This window comes from Stenella coeruleoalba (assembly GCF_951394435.1).
Source record: "Stenella coeruleoalba genome assembly, chromosome: 18".
Classification (NCBI taxonomy): Eukaryota; Metazoa; Chordata; class Mammalia; order Artiodactyla; family Delphinidae; genus Stenella; species Stenella coeruleoalba.
In genome coordinates this window covers 21,054,588-21,071,439 of record NC_137164.1, presented here as the reverse complement: position 1 = coordinate 21,071,439, position 16,852 = coordinate 21,054,588, and the positions used below count along the sequence as shown (strand labels likewise).

Below are 16,852 nucleotides of genomic sequence, written 5' to 3'. Positions count from 1 at the left end.
AAATTAATCATAATAACTGCATATAAATCATGTTATTAAAATTATTAAATCTAAATTATTATAGTTTACGAAAGAGTTAGAAATAAAACCAGTAGCCAGTTAACAGTGGAATGCAATGGGAAATATAAATCATTGCCAAACTATTTGTATATCAAGATAAGAAATAATTGGGTCATTTTACTTATCTTTTGTATATATTATATAGGTTTATATATTTTAATATTTATCATTTAATCTATTATATTAAATATTAACTCATGTTTATATTATATATTACCTTATATTAGTACTACTTGTATATGTTGATTTATATTTTACTTTCAGTATGACTGCTGAACATGGTAACTGGTAGTTAATCTTTTAACCTTGAGAAGGTCGCCAGTGTTTGGAAGTGGAAAATTTATGTTGTAAAGTGCTAGAAAGTGGGAAATCTAGGTACATGATGTATTATTTTAATATAACATTGTGCAATGGAGTATAAAATGTTTGCTAATTCGTGAAGAGCCCCATTAAAGGTCATTAGGAGTAAACTGAATTCAATCCATATTCTTTTAAATTTGTCCTTTCTTTATTGCATTGTTACACATGGGCTGCATTTGAGTATATTTGGTGACTCTTAAAACGTTAAAATTTTTTTTCCCTTAAAGAAATTGAATTCTCCCACGCTGTCTGTGAATAGTGAAGGATTTATACCAATGCTGGCCAAGTTAGATGACTGTATTACATACATATCATCTCATGTAAGTCATGGTATTTCTGTGTGTTTTAAAGAAATCTTAACATCCCTATTATATCATTTCTTATGCAGTAAACTAATTATTTCTTTCTGTAATATACTTGAAGAAAAACTATAGTAAATTCTTAGTCATTGTCAGTAGTGATGTAAAAAATGCTTTCAGCTGCTGCAGCAACCCCTGGAATAGAAAAAGCGGCTGGTTGACACAACTTTATCCCATCTAAAAGGACTAGTGATTTTTAGACTGTTGACTTAACTGTTTTGCTAGATAGATACTTCCTTGGAAACAAAAAGTATTACTTGAGGGGGGGGAAATAAAAGGACACGTCCCTTGGTTTAATCACCATCTCTTTCTGCCCTCCAAGGATTTATAGCTGTATTTATTTCACCCAACTCCTTTTCTTTTCTTAGTTGGGCCTCACATATTAGCCTTGAGGTCTGTGGGGTACTGAAAATATATTTTGCTAAAAGCTGCAAATATTTATTGAGCCCTTGCTTTGTGCCAGGCACAGGGAATTTGGCTATGACCAAGACAGTCATAGTATTTGTCTTCAAGGAGCTTACAGTCTACATAAGATCTTCTTTTGAACTTTCTGTATAGCTTTACATAAAGGACAGGTTGGTTTTCATTAAAAGTTTGCTTCATTTTTGTAAATCTTTCCCTTTCCTTTACAGCCAAATTTTAAAGATTATCCTGTATATTTACTGAAGTTTAAGCAGTGTCTTTCTAAAGCTTTGCACCTCATGAAGACATATACAGTGAACACACTACAGAACCTCACAAGTCAGTTATTAAAAAGGGTGAGTTAACTGGTGAGGTGATTTTTGTTTTTGTTTTTTTTAATTCATTTATTTTCCATAATGTTAGTCTGAGATTAGTATCTAGTAACTCCAATTTTTTTTTTTTACCTTTTGTTAAATAAATACGTGTTGCAATTTTATTTATAATAAGAAAAAATGCCTGTATTATATATGTCTGTCACAGTCTTATTTTCAAAGAATATATAACAGTGTGAGAAATATCCAGTACTATATGATAAATAATAAAATAAGATGCAAACTATTTCTCACTTTAACTTTTTCTTTTCCTATCTTTTTAAAGAAAATATTAGGAGGAAATACACCAAAATAATAAAAGTGGTTCTGTCTGAGTGGCAGAATTACATATGATAGATAATTTGAATTTCTTTCTTTACAAATGATGGATAATTTAATTTACTGTATTTAGCAAATGTATTTTTATTGAATGCCTTCTAAATGCTTGGCATTGTACTAAGAACTGTACAGTAGTGAAAGGAGCTAACAAGGTCCCTGCCCTAATGGAGCTTATGTTCAGGAGAAATAATCAGTAAAGAAGGAAAAAGACAAATTAATCAATTACAGATTTTAGTAGATGCGAGGTGGAAAATTAGCAGCGTGTTAGGTTAGAAAATAAGAGTGGAGCTAGATCAGATGGTCACTGAGCACATTTCTTTCCTAAGAAAATAAAACCTGAAAGATAATTTATTTTATTTTTTCAGCCTACTTTCTAAAGAATATGGACTATCTTGAGCTTTTAGTTCAAAGCTGCTGAGTTTTGTATTGCATTTTACCATTCACGTTGCTCTTAGCTGACATAACAGACTATATAATTTTTCTATTTTGCAAAATTTTATTTTAGGAAACTGATGCCTGATAAGTACTAGTACCTACTGTGTGTTAGTGCTTTATAACTGAGCTGTGGAAAACCTTTGTGCATATGTGTTATCACCATGTAATGGATGCATGAATCTCAGAGAGGTTAAGTAATTTGACCGAAGTCCTACACTCAGAAAGTGACTGAGTATGAATCTGAGTTCAGTCTTTTTACCACCAAGATTCATGTAACATAGCATAAATTTTAATTATAAAGTAGAGAGAGATGACAGCTCCACATAATTATTTCTCATGTGTAGCAATAATAGTATTTAATCTTTCTCTCTGTAAGCTTTTGGTTGGTATATAGGCCAAGCAGTAGCCATATGAAATGGTTTGTGTTATATTTTCTGAATAATTATTTGTTCGCTAATTTTCTTCCTTGCCTATCCTCCCCCATGTTTCTTTAGGATCCTTCATCTGTACCTAATGCAGACAATGCCTTCACATTATTTTATGTGAAATTTCGAGCTGCTGCCCCCAAAGTCAGAGTAAGTCTATTGACATAAATAAGATAATGCTATGAAATTTATTTAGCCAGCCCTTTTGAAACGCTAATGTATGTTAGGTCCTTTGTTTATACCAGGAAAATGAACTTGAATGAAAGATAGGCTTTGTCCTTCCACATTATAGCAGTGTATGTTGAGGTCCTTTAAGCCCACAGAGGAGGAAACACCTAGCTGTTCCTGGAATGCTCAGGGAAGGTTTCCAGTTGAAGATGATACTTGAGCTTAAAAAAAACGTAGATTTACAGCAGACTTGAGGGGATTGATAAGGATATTTTATACAGAGAGAGCAGCATGTATAGAGAAAGTTGTGGAGACATAAAAGACTTGTATTTTGGGAGGACCTCATTTAAGACTGGAACACAAGACTTTCAGTAGGGTGTGATAGGAAAGAAGAAAGGAAAGATGGCAAAGACCATCTCACAGAGGATGTTGCATGTCATGCTAATTCAGGAAAAGTAGAGAGCCAGTGCAATATTTTAAATCAGTGTAATCCCAGATACAGCTCAATGGTTAAGAATCCGCCTGCTAATGCAGGAGACACGGGTTTGAGCCCTGGTCCAGGAAGATCCTACATGCCTCGGAGCAACTAAGCCCATACGCCACAACTACTGAGCCTGCGCTCTAGAGCCCGCAAGCCACAACTGCTGAGCCCGTGTGCCACAACTACTGAAGCCCGTGTACCTAGAGCCTGTGCTCCCAGCAAAAGAAGCCACCGCAATGAGAAGCCCGTGCACCTCAACGAAGAGTAGCCCCCGCTCGCTGCAACTAGAAGAAAGCCTATGCACAGCAACGAGACCCAGCTCAGCCAGAAAGAAATTAAATAAATAAAAATTTTAAAAAATCTTTAAAAAAGAAAAGCAGATTGCAAAGCTGAATATATAGTATAATTCCAGTTTTGTTTAAAAAGAAAAATGTAGTAACTGTGCATACAAAAACTGAAAGAAAATATTCTGAAATACTGTGATTAATTTTTTTGTGTTTTAGGTGATTTTCATGTTTCAACTTTTCTGTAGTCACAGATTTTCTAACATGAGCTTGTGTTACTATTATAATCAGAAAGCAATTGAAAATATAACTAAAGCAGATGGAGTTAGTGGACTTTTCTTTATTCCAGACTCTCATCGAACAAATAGAACAACGATCTGAAAAAATACCTGAGTGAGTACCCACAGGTTCTTCAATTTCCAAATTACCTTCCTTGAAGTGCTATTTTGCCAAGTCTGTTACATCCCTGATATTTTCTGAGCAATTACCTTGCACGCTGTACACGACTTTTCTTGTAGCACACAGCTCAGTTTGGGGAGCAAGGTCACAGACCTGACTTGGTGAGTTTGTAAGGCATCTTTTTCCCATATAGCAGGATTTCCTTCTCATTTAGGTAGATGTAACATCACTACTTGTGGAAGATAAATCTGTCTTTAAAAGATGAAGGTTATGGTAGTTCATTATGATTTGTTTTTTCTTTATATACATAAATATTTCTAGTATTTAATGTGGGCAAATGAGCAGTAACCATATAGCTTTGGAGGTTTGGCAACCTATTTTGGGATTTAAGATTGGATTTAATTTACATATCTGAAATCAGAAGTTTATACAGTACTCCAATCTCATTTGCTTTTCATCAGATACCAACAACTGCTAAATGACATCCACCAGTGTTACCTTGATCAACGGGAACTCCTTTTGGGCCCTAGTATTACTTGTACTGTAACAGAGTTAACCAGCCAGAATAACAGAGACCACTGTGCCTTGGTGAGTTTCTGCCTGTTGTGGTTTAATGTTAAACCTTCTTTTGAGCTGTTATGATACCCTAGAAACTATACTTGGGTAAATAAGTTTTGGTCCCCATATCAACAAACTTACATAATGTTTCTTTCTGTTATGACAAATTTAGTTTAGTAATTAGCATTCAATTTGGCAAAATATTCTCATTTTGATTGATTTTTTGAAGTATGAAGATTCACAAATCAGTATTGTTTTTTGAAAGATGAAGTTTCAAAGTTTCTGGATTTATGTAGACAAATTAATCTTAGCTTTTGCTGCAGAAGTGCTTTTTTGTTTAGTGTGATTTTAAGTCAGATTATAGAAAAAAAATAAAGATTATTTTTTTAAATACTTTTCAACTAGAAGAGTAATTTTCATTGTCAAAAGCTTAGAAAGCATAAAGAAGAAAATAAAAATCATCGATAGTTCCACTGTGCAGAAAACCATTTTCTGTTCTTCAGGGAGTTTTTTTATGAATTATATATGCATAGTCTCTTTGTAAATAAAATGTTGGCTTTATTTCATAAATGCTGGAGTTGTTGTGTGTCTCTAACTGTAGATGGTGTGTGTTTGTTTCCCGCAGATTCGCAGTGGCTGTGCCTTTATGGTTCATGTATGCCAGGATGAGCACCAACTTTATAACGAATTTTTTACAAAACCAACATCAAAATTAGAGTAGGTGGTACACGGAATCTAACTCTTGTTTTTAAGATTTAATTCGCTAATGGCTGTAATGGCTTATTATAGGAGTATTCTAAAGTTAACTATGGAGTGTTTTAACTTTTGTTGGATGGGACAGTGGTTATTTATTTTGAAATAAATGTGCAGCTTAAAGGCCAACATGCTTTCATATTGTTTATAATTATGGAGACAATAAGTTATGATAGTAAGAATCCTGTATAGGGAACTATCTTGGTATCTAGATCCCTTTATCTACACTAAGTGTAATAATTCCTTCTATTTAAAAAATTCTATGATTCTAACTAATGAAGGACACTTAAAAACGTAGATACTATTTAAAATCCTTTTCCTTATTTTTCTCAAAGTGTCTTTCAAACCCACTGTCAGTCACTTTTGGGTTCTTCATATTGGTGGTTTTGACTGTTAAAAAATTCCAAGATTATGACTCTTGTAAAGGGGAAGAGACAAATATATCTTAACGGTTTTGATGGAATACTATATATAGAAGAGTACTGTTGACAATATAAAGAGTATAGACAGCCTAATGTTTTTCTTTTAAAATGTTTAAAATTGTCAAAATACTTGGTGTATGTCCAGAATATTTTGAGTTTTGTTTATCTAAGTCTGTAAGTATTCAAGAGTTTTGAACCTATCTTTCCTGGGGAAAATGTCACCATTTGATTCATAGTGGTATAGGTTATAAAAGGAGAATTAAGTCTACTGAAATATTTTTTATTGTTTTTGAAAGGACATACACAAAATTATTGCTAACATAAGTACAAGTTGTAATAAATTGACACTCGGCTGGGGCCAGCTAATTGTTGAGGATTGCTTATTAATTCTGAGCTTGATTATTGATTCTAGCAAAAACAGTTCACAGAATTACTTTCAGCCTTTCACTTCTCATCATATAATGTCCCCACGTACTATTTTCCAGTATATATATATATATATATTTTTGTTTTATTTTGTTTTGTTTTGTTTTGGCTGGAAGCAATCAAGGGTGACTTTTAAACTATTAGGAAATACTGAAAGGATTACTGCTGATGACCATGTTTTATTCTTTCATTTTAGTGAACTTTTGGAGAAACTGTGTGTGTCATTGTATGATGTCTTCAGGCCATTGATCATTCACGTTATTCACTTAGAGACTTTATCGGAACTTTGTGGGATTCTTAAAAACGAGGTGCTTGAAGATCATGTACAGAATAATGGTAAATAAGTAGAAATGATCATTTCAAAGGTCTTTTTAATTATATCTATGGCTCAATGAATCTGAAAAAGATTAGTACCTCCCCCCATCCCTATATAAACAGTATTTTTAAAACTTGGGTTGATGCCTTGTCTCTTTTTGAATCAAGATGCACCTTATTCTGTGACTAAATAATAATGGGGAAAGAATTTTTAAATCTGGGCAAAATTAGTAATAAAATAATTATAGCTACTGTTCTTTCTGGCATCTGAAATCCATAGAGAACTGACCATCAGTTTTGGGTTGGGTATTTCTAGTACACTATTACCAGAGTACATAAAGTAATTGACTGTATTGCATAGTCTTAATTTAAAAAACAGAAATTGTTTTAGCATACATACATAGTAGTAATTCATCTTTTTTGAAATTACAAATAAAGAAAAGCAATTCTCTGGAGTAGCTCTACTTTATTCATCTAATACATGCTTTAACAATTGGTTTGATTGTCATAAAAAACATGATTTTCCTAGTGATACTTAGGTACCTTTAAGAAATACCCTTCAGGTAATCATTTTACTGGCAGAAATTATTGTCCTTACTTTGACTTTCCTTAAGAGACACTATAGGTTTGTTACTCTTCCCGAGTTTCTTATTCTATTGCATTTAGTTCATTCTAAGATGTACATTTTCTCCCATTTTAATGCCTGTGAATTAAAGATGATTTTTAAAATTAATGTAAATATTTATATGAGTGTGTAATGCCTCCAACTCCCCAGCCCTTGGAAAGCTGATACTGAATCACTGGTGTGTCTTAACATTGATGGCATCTTAGAAATGAAGAAATTCTATACAAACGCATATCTCATTTTATTTATTTATTTGGCCACACTGCGCGGCTTGTGGGATCTTAGTTCCCCAACCAGGGATTGAACTCGGGCCCTCGGCAGTGAAAGTGCAGAGTCCTAACCACTGGACCGCTGAGGAATTCCCTCATTTTATTTTTTTATTCATTTTTCTTTGTGAGAATGTTAACAAGTCATTTAATGTCTGTGGGACTCCATCTGCAAAATGGGGGTGATAACCTGATTAATAAGCTGCTTTAGCTGTCTCTCAGGATTGGTACGAAGCTATAGAGATACCTTTTAAAAAAACACAAAGCACTTATAAATAAGATTATTATTCACATTAATAATGGAAATTATTTCACAGAGTCCCAGGAAGAAGATGTAAGGGCAAATTTATTTTCCAATTTTAAATTTGAGGAAATTGGAAGACATTTATTAAATTTTTCTAAGGTCATTAAGTCATACCAAAATAGAATACAGCCAGTCCCTGAAGCAAGAGTGGTTTATACTATTACTAGACAATTTTGTAATATTTTTGCTCGTTTAAAGAAAGTATTTTTTAAATCTGAAGGAATGGGTGATTGACCTTTCTTTTTTTATCAGCTGAACAGTTGGGGGCATTTGCAGCTGGAGTAAAGCAGATGTTGGAAGATGTACAAGAGCGACTTGTCTACCGAACCCACATCTACATTCAGACAGACATCACAGGCTATAAACCAGCTCCTGGAGATCTAGCGTATCCTGATAAGTTAGTAATGATGGAGGTAGGGTCTTCTTATTTGATCTTTCCCCTACCCCACACAACTTTTCGATATTTTATACCGGTGAAAATAGGATTTTTCTTTTTAATTCTCATTCAGGATGCAAAAATCAAGATAAACTTGCCATGAAATCATAGGAAATAAAAATTAAAAAAAACTGAACAGATATAATTTGTTAGATTGTCCCTCCTTCAAGTTGTATTTTATAAACATTTGATTCGGTTTTCTGTCCTTTTCCAGGAAGCGTGTCTTCTCAATTTTTAAATAGAATTAGTGCTTTCTATGATTTCTCTTTTTTTTGGTAAGTGGCATAGAAGAGGATTAATAACATATAAGCCACCAGAGTTGATGGTCACATAACCATGTGTCGTCTTCTCTCATTAAAAACTCTGGTGGTTGTCTCCTCAAAATTACACAGTGCTGGTGTCCAGTTTATGGTTTGAAGACTTAGGTACATCTCACTAATCTTTCAGTTACATATGTATCTTCATTTTCTTTGAGTGCTGTACAGAGTTAAAATAATGCATAGGGTATTAGTGCTTAAACAGAATTAGAACCTGGAAATTCTTTTTATTTGTTTATTAATTTTTTTGAATGACAAAATCAGGTTTATTGCTCCAGGTTAAGCCAGTGAAGACTGGATATGGGAAGGGTGAGGGGGGAACACAGGAACTTGGTGAAGGCATCCTCCCGGCCTTGGCCTATACTGAGTTCTTGGCACCCTGGGAAGCCAACCAGTCAGTGCGTTTCAGACCTGCTGATCACCTGCCCATGGGCCAGACCCACAGTAAAGTTTGAGGCACAACCCCAGGCTCTGGGGAGCATATCCCTCCTCCCTATGGGGTCACCTGCACAGGTCTGAGCACAGAGGAGGGGTCTGCAGAGATGGCCTCTGCTGGGGCTGTATCCTTAGGAAGGTATCTTGGTGGAGGAGGAGGCTGCCCCCTTCTTGGTGGGGGCCTTCAGCAGCTCCAGCTTCTTGGGCAGACTGGTATAAACATGTCTGTTTCTCAGCCGGATCTAGGGAGTTGTGCTCTCTCCCTTTCCTCCCCTCCTTTCCTTGTCTCCTTTGTATCAGTCTTTACATTCTAGATAGGATACCTGTTTTAATAGTGCTGTCTGATAGGATGTTAGGTGATTGAGTTTACTATATACCCCCTCCCAGTTTAATTTAGTGATACATTTGGTATGTTTATTTAGTCAACACATGGCCAGCATCCTGAGTGTTTTCTTTTTATTATTTTTTAAAATTTGTTTATTTATTTATTTATTGGCTGCCTTGGGTCTTCGTTGCTGCGCACGGGCTTTCTCTAGTTGAGGTGAGCAAGGGCTATTCTTCATTGCTGTGCACAGGCTTCTCATTGCAGTGGCTTCTCTTGTTGCAGAGCATGGGTTCTAGGCACGCATGCTTCAGTAGTTGCGGCACGCAGGCTCAGTAGTTGTGGCGCACGGGCTTAGTTGTTCCGCAGCATGTGGGGTCTTCCCAGACCAGGGATCGAGCCCGTGTCCCCTGCATTGGCAGGTGGATTCTTTTTTTTTTTTTTTTTTTTGCGGTACGCGGGCCTCTCACTGTTGTGGCCTCTCCCGTTGCGGAGCACAGGCTCCGGATGCGCAGGCTCAGCGGCCATGGCTCACGGGCCCAGCTGCTCCGCGGCATGTGGGATCTTCCCGGAGCGGGGCACGAACCCGTGTCCCCTGCATCGGCAGGCGGACTCTCAACCACTGCGCCACCAGGGAAGCCTGACCTCTTGTTTTAAGTGTACTGCTTCCAGTAAATCTATTTGCTTTGTTTTTCTTTTGGTGAAGGTCAGGGATTTAAGGTGATCTGGCTGTGACATCTGTGTGCCATTTAGGGATTAGCTATACTTTCTGGTTTCTGTTTGCAGAATGAAAGGACGGGCCTGACTGATACAGAACCTGTCTCCTAAACAGTTCTCTGGCTATTCTTTTTGGCAGTAGGTGGGTGTCTGTTAGGCCAGGGGTCCCCAACCCATCCATGGCCTGTTAGGAACTAGGCCGCACAGCAGGAGGTGAGTGGCGGGTGAGCAGGCGAAGCCTCATTTGTATTTACAGCTGCTCCCCATCTCTTGCATTACTGCCTGAGCCACCCTCCCCTGCATCTGTGGAAAAAGTGTCTTCCACGAAACTGGTCCCTGGTGCCAAAAGGTTGGGGACTGCTGTGTTAGGCCTTCATTTCTGTATATTTCCACCTTTATAACCAATGTAAATAAGTAGGATTTTCATTGCCAACTTAGTAGTTAGTGACCTGTGTATATTTGATGATATTCTTTAGATAGTGAAAAAGAGTTAAATAGTCTCAGTCCATAAGATAATTTTTAAAAATCTGCTTAAAAAATAACAAACTGTAGCTGTTTTCACATAAAGAGAAAACCTGTAGTTTGAGTTTGCCAACTCCTTGATAAAAGCATTTCTGACATCTAGAATGTACCCAGTCTTAAATATGAATACTTTGTTTCTAAATGTAAAATGGAAAATTAAGCTTCTAATCTGAGCCTTGTATATTTGACTCTCTTCAGCAGATACCTTGTAATGGTTCTGAAATTAGTGGTTCAGAAAAGGCTATGTATGCCTTTATGAGAAGAGAGACACTCTATACCAATTTAACTTTTTCATCTCCATGTGTTGTTTTGGCATAGTTCATTAGTTCGTTTATCCATTAATTAGTATATATTTTTTTACCTTATAGAAAAAATGTGTTCCTATTGCTAAACACAGCTGAAAACTACACTTTAATGTTCCTTCTGATTTCTTTATACAGCAAATTGCACAGAGTTTAAAAGATGAGCAGAAGAAGGTACCACCTTCAGAAGCTTTGTTTTCAGATGTTCAGTTAGAAGAAGCAGAGCCTCCTAATAATCTAACAAAATCTGGTATGTCATGATGTTTTAACTTCCAGCTTTTATTCATTCATTTAATAAACTTTTATTGAGGACTTGTCATGTCTCAGGCAAGAAAAGCAGCTTGTGCCTTTGAGGAGCCCACACTTTAGCAGGGGGAGATTGGCAAGCCACAGGCGTAATTCAGGGGTGACAGGATAAAGGTAGGCACAGGGCACTCTTGGACCATGGGAAAAGGGCATCAGAATTGTGAAGGGGGATGAACTTTGAGTGCAGGAAGGCTGATTCAGTGAGAGGTGTGGAATCTGAAAGCTGTAGTGTTGATGAGTATGAGAGAGTCAGGTGAAATAAGGTTGTTTTAAGATAGAATCACATGGAGGACGGCATACAGGAATGGAAGACCATGGTTGCTTTGGGGATGTCAGGTGGTTTGCTGAGTTTGGGTACCGGTTCCTGCAGGAAGGAGCAGGCAAAACAGGCCAGCTTGTGATAGGTGTCAGGTGATAATCTCATGGACTTTGAAATTCTACCTAATTGTACCATCAGATTTGCATTTTTAAAAATGTATTGAGCGCCTAGGACTCGGGTAAAAAAATTGACAGAAACGTATGGGATAGCTTGGACTAGGGTACCTGTTAGGCAAGGAACAAAATTGTCCAAGATTCACCCTGGATAACTGATGAGTTATCTAGACAACAGGCTAGATGAGAAGTAGGGCACCCCTTCTCCTCACCCCTCAGCTGTAAGAGTGACACTCAGACTCAGCTCCATGTGGGACTGACTGGGAGTTGGGGGTACTGTAACTCCATGGGCTTTAAAGAGCCCCAGCTGCCCCCAAATCCCCAGGCTTAGTGCATCATCAGTTTATTCTGAGTCAACTCTGTAACAGTTGACACCCCAAATCCAGACTGCCCAACAGCCTCAGTATTCCCCATCTGACAAAGCCGTTCTATCACGCCTGCCCTATAGGAAGAGAGACCATAGGGAGCTGAAATTTCCTCCTCTGGAATAGAACCCATGCCGTGTCCTAATACACATCTTGGTCTAGTTAGCCGCTTGAAGAGTTACTGGAGAGACTAGAGTACATTTCTGTCTTACCAACCCTGGCCTTGTACCTTTCCCCAGTAAAGCTTATTCTTTAACTCATGCCTGGCATTACATTAAGGTGTTGTTGGTAGAGCTGTGGAGACTGGTTAGGATGTTGTTGTGTTTTTCCATCTGAAAGGTAAAGGTGGTTTGAACCAGGGCGTTGATGGGGGGGGATGGAGAGAAGTGTATAGATGAGGGATATAGTTAGAAGTTTGAATCAGTAGAATTTGGTGACGCACTAGATATGGGGGCTAAGGAAGATTGAGTAAGATCCATGTGGAACAACCGAGAGATCTGTATTAAATGTATCTAGAGTTATGCTGTCCAATACGGGAGCCATAGAGCATGTGAAATGTGGCTAGTCCGAATGTGCTGTGTGTAAATACACAACAAATTTCAAAAACTTAGTATGAAATAAAGAATAAAAAGTATCTTATTAATAATTTTTATATTGATTATATGTTAAAATAATGAGATTTTTGATCTGTTAGATTAAATAAAATATATTCAAAGTAGTTCCACTAGTTTTACCTTTTTTAATGTGGCATTTTAATGTGTCACATTTATGATTCACATAAGAGTCCTCTTGGACAGCACTAGCTCTAGAGCTATAAAGAGGCAGCTGATTCAGAGGTAAAGAGTGAGGACCCTTGATGCTTCGGACTTGTATGAGATCAGCCAGGACAGAGAGTAGAGTGACAGTAACAGAAGTCTGGGGAGAGAGTCTTAGGAGCAGATGGAGGGAGGGGGTGCGCTGGGCTGACAGGGGAAGGACAGCCAGAGGGGTCAGAGGGTGTGATTAAGCCAGAGGAGGAGGGGTCGGCAGAGTGATTTGAGTAAAGAGGTGAGAAATAGGAAATGGGAGGATATCGTGGTTAGAGGGTGGGATGCTGAGTTTTCATGATTAAGAGGTGGAATAGTTTGGAGTAATAAGAAGGTCTGTAGAAAGCAATTCTGAAAGAAAGTCATAAGAAACTGTGTCTGGAGTAGGGGGTGCAGGGATGGAAGTGAAGGTCTTTGGAGTTGAGACGGGCAAGGATAACCATAGGGGTCATCCCTAAGGTTGTCGATGCTGTTCAGAATAGACATGGAATTTGGGATGGGAAGCAAGGCTCTGAGTCTGGTGGCAAGGGGAGCAAAAAAGAAAAGAACGAGTGTAATCACTTCTCCTGCTTCCAGAGTATGTCAGAAGTGAGAAAATGAGATTGCTCTGAAGTGAGGCCTTCAAGTGATGTGATGTTCATGTCATGGGAGTAGTGTCAGGTCAAGTTGGTGGAGGGCTCACGGTGTGAGGAGGCCGACGATGAGTGTCTTCAGAACGCATGGGCCTTGTTCTCTGCATGGAGAAGTGAGGGCAGCGGCAGGCTTGCAGAGGGAGGGTGGTGGGGGCCCACGGCGGGAGCCGATGCAGAAGCCCTGCTACCGGGTTTGCTCAGCTCTTCAGAAGAGGCAGCCAGTAGGCACCTTACCTGGCGACTTGCTGTGTAAATAAACTCTCCCCAGTCAGCTATTTTAGCTATTAACTCTTCTTCTCAGGAGAGTGAAAAAATGAACAAGTAGGTTGACTTCTGACTTTGAACTACATAAATACATTTATTGCACTAAACTTTAATTTGGGAGTACCCTTTTGGCTCTTTATTTTGAAGGAGGAATCCCGCAGATATCCTCATTCTTAGCACAACTAAGGATACTTAACCTCCTGAGTATTCCGTGATATAATTTGTCCAGTTTATTCTTTTTCCTTAAGAAATTTTTTTATAACGTAGGTATCTTAGTTTAAAGTAAGGCCTTATGGAAGAGCTTTTTAGAATTCTACAAGTATTACATGCTTTTGAAAAACAACTAAGCTTACAGAACCATGAAGTGAAAGCACCAGCCCTCAGCATTGCCCTCTGCCCTTTCCCGCATAAAGCCACTCTGCGAGCACCACTTCTCCTTCTGAGCATATGCAGATCTAGCTCTTCCTAAATTTTTAAAAATTTTGACCACGCCGCATGGCTTGTGGGGTCTTGGTTCCCCCCACCAGGGATCAAACCTGGGCCCCCTGCAGTGGAAGCACAGAGTCCTAATCACTGGACTGCCAGGGGAATTCCGTCTAGCTCTTTTTTTAAAAAAGGAATTCTGTTCTGCTTGGCTTTACTTTTCTTCTTTTATTATTAAAAAAATTTCAAATAAACAGAATGATGCAATGAATCCCTGTGCCCACCACCCAGATTCAATACTTAACATTTTATTGTAGTATGTATATATTTTTGCTAATCATTTTAAAGTAAGTTATTGTCATCATTGCCACTTTACCTTTGAGTATTTCAGCACCTCTCCAAAAAAAAAAAGGTCATCTTTCGCAGAACCATAAACCATCATTGCACTAAAAAATTTAGTAATGTTTCCTGATGTGCTCTAATACCCAGTCCATATTTCAGTATCCCCTCTTGTCCCAAAGTATGGTCCCAGCCTCACTTTCCTGGCTCGTGTGAACTCTGGTCCCTCCACCAGAGTGATGGTGCGTCTGTTACAGACGTGTCTCTGCTCAGGCACCACCCCCCCCATGCTCCTCCTCATGCTTGCTGGGGCTACCTTTTGGGTGGGGCGGGTGGGGGGAAGGGCACTCAGCTCTGGTCACTTGGGAATTACATACACTAAGTAGGCCTATAAGTGATGGAGTTGAGCACATGGAAGGCAGGCTGTCAGGCAGACCGGCTTCGATTAATCTTCCTGCTTAACGTGCTTTGTTTTCTTGTCACTCCCCCACCTCCCGCTTGCTTCCACGTGACGGCATCTAGACCTGTCTCCTTTTTATCGGCTGCATGGTATTCTGCAGTATGTGTATACTGCTCATGTAGTCCATGAAGATTATCTATCACAGTTCGGAGAGAGCAACTTGGGCTGAGTGCGTGAGGCTGGAGTGTACATATGTGTGTAGTCACGTGCGTTCTCAGTGTGTTAAATCTCACCTGTCGCTGATTTAGGTTCCCTTTGGCATTCTCGATTAAAGGCGAGGCTAGAGAAAATGGATACCTCCAGCCATTGATAGCTAGTGAGAACTAACAGTTTATAATTGCTATGCAAATAAGACAGACCTCCGTGTGTGAAATGTCGTCTTCTCCATTTGGGATTTTAGGTTCAACCGAATCTCTCGGTCCTAGAGCACAGACCACAATTTCTCCAGCAGATCTTCATGGAATGTGGTATCCTACAGTCCGACGAACTCTCGTCTGTCTCTCCAAATTGTACAGATGTATAGATGTACGTGTGTAAATTCTTACATCTTTACTGTAAATTGCGTGCTCTTTCACTTAAAATATTTGTTTAATTTAAATTTTAAGATCTTGATATAATATATTTTGTTTGGTATTAGATGAGAATAATAAGATTTTTAGATACAGAGATAACTTTAAGATCAATCTAATTTAGAGATTCTTTTTTTTCTTTGCGGTACATGGGCCTCTCACTGTTATGGCCTCTCCTGTTGTGGAGCACAGGCTCCGGATGCACAGCTCAGTGGCCATGGCTCACGGGCCCAGCCGCTCCGCGGCATGTGGGATCTTCCTGGACCGGGGCACGAACCCGTGTCCCCTGCATTGGCAGGCGGACTCTTAACCACTGCGCCACCAGGGAAGCCCCCTAATTTAGAGATTCTTAACCTGAGCATTCTGTAGACCCTCAGAATCCTCTGATGCAGGGGTCCCCAGCCCCCGGGCCATGGACTGGGACTGGTACCTGTCCGTGGCCTGTTAGAAACGGGGCTGCACAGCAGGAGGTTGAGCGGGCTAGCAAGTGAAGCTTCATCTGCTGCTCTCCATCGCTCCCATTACTGCCTGAGCCACCAACCCCCGATCCCATCCGTGGAAAAAGTGTCTTCCACGAAACTGGTCCCTGGTGCCAAAAAGGTTGGGGACCGCTGCTCTAATGGGCTTTGGGTAGTCTGTGAACACCTTGAAGTTGTGTGTAAAATTTTGTCTGTATGTTTGTATTTGTGTCTTTCTGAGGAAAAGACCTATAGCTTTTATCGTTTCTTATAGGCGTCTATGGCTACAAATAACATTTAAAACTACTGATTAATTCATCTTAGTTTATAGATGAAGAAAAAGAGATGCAGAAAGGTTATGTCCAATGTCACATAGGTATAATATACATATAGTACTAAATGCAACTACTTTAGTTTTGCACTCAGTTTAAATCAGCTTCCTTAACAAGTAGTTGTCGGACTACATGTTTCTAACCCTGGGCTAATTTTAATTATCTGCTAAAATTAGCAGTACCCTTTTAGTTTTTTTAGCCCCAGCTTATACTGTGCATTTATTTTAGGTAACATTTATTTTAAGCATTCCAGTTTAATGATATGCGTATCAATCCCTGAATGATCAGATTTGTCTACATTTATTTATTGTCAGTGTTAAACCCAAAATAGTTTATAAAAATCAGTGATTTTAATTCACTTTTATATGTTTGTTTGTTTGTTTTGTTTTGTTTTTTTGGCCATGCCGCACGGCTTGTGGGATCCTAGTTCCCCGACCAGGGGTTGAACACGGGCCACAGCAGTGAGAGCACGGAGTCCTAACCACTGGACTGCCAGGGAATTCCCTAATTCACTTTTAAAAAATTAATTTGATTGTTACAACTGAAACAGGATATAGAGAGAAGGGATTAAATATAATGGTCATGTAATGAATTGTCCAGATGCCACTGTTTCTTAAGAATATGGTTCAGAAGGGTACATGTATATCTCCTCCCACTCTGAGA

The 16,852-nt window shown here is 38.6% G+C and overlaps 1 protein-coding gene across 2 annotated transcripts in view; it reads left to right on the top strand.

Annotated features, from left to right (window-relative positions):
• Nucleotides 1-16,852, top strand: part of COG3 (component of oligomeric golgi complex 3) — a 57,781-nt gene that overhangs the window by 13,927 nt on the left and 27,002 nt on the right. For both annotated transcript variants that reach the window (XM_079903464.1, XM_079903463.1), the window contains exons 6-15: nt 648-740; nt 1,412-1,537; nt 2,821-2,901; nt 4,034-4,077; nt 4,545-4,671; nt 5,267-5,358; nt 6,439-6,578; nt 8,005-8,165; nt 10,942-11,053; nt 15,231-15,355. In XM_079903464.1, the coding sequence (XP_079759590.1) occupies nt 648-740; nt 1,412-1,537; nt 2,821-2,901; nt 4,034-4,077; nt 4,545-4,671; nt 5,267-5,358; nt 6,439-6,578; nt 8,005-8,165; nt 10,942-11,053; nt 15,231-15,355 (1,101 nt within the window). The remainder of the gene's footprint in view (nt 1-647; nt 741-1,411; nt 1,538-2,820; nt 2,902-4,033; nt 4,078-4,544; nt 4,672-5,266; nt 5,359-6,438; nt 6,579-8,004; nt 8,166-10,941; nt 11,054-15,230; nt 15,356-16,852) is intronic.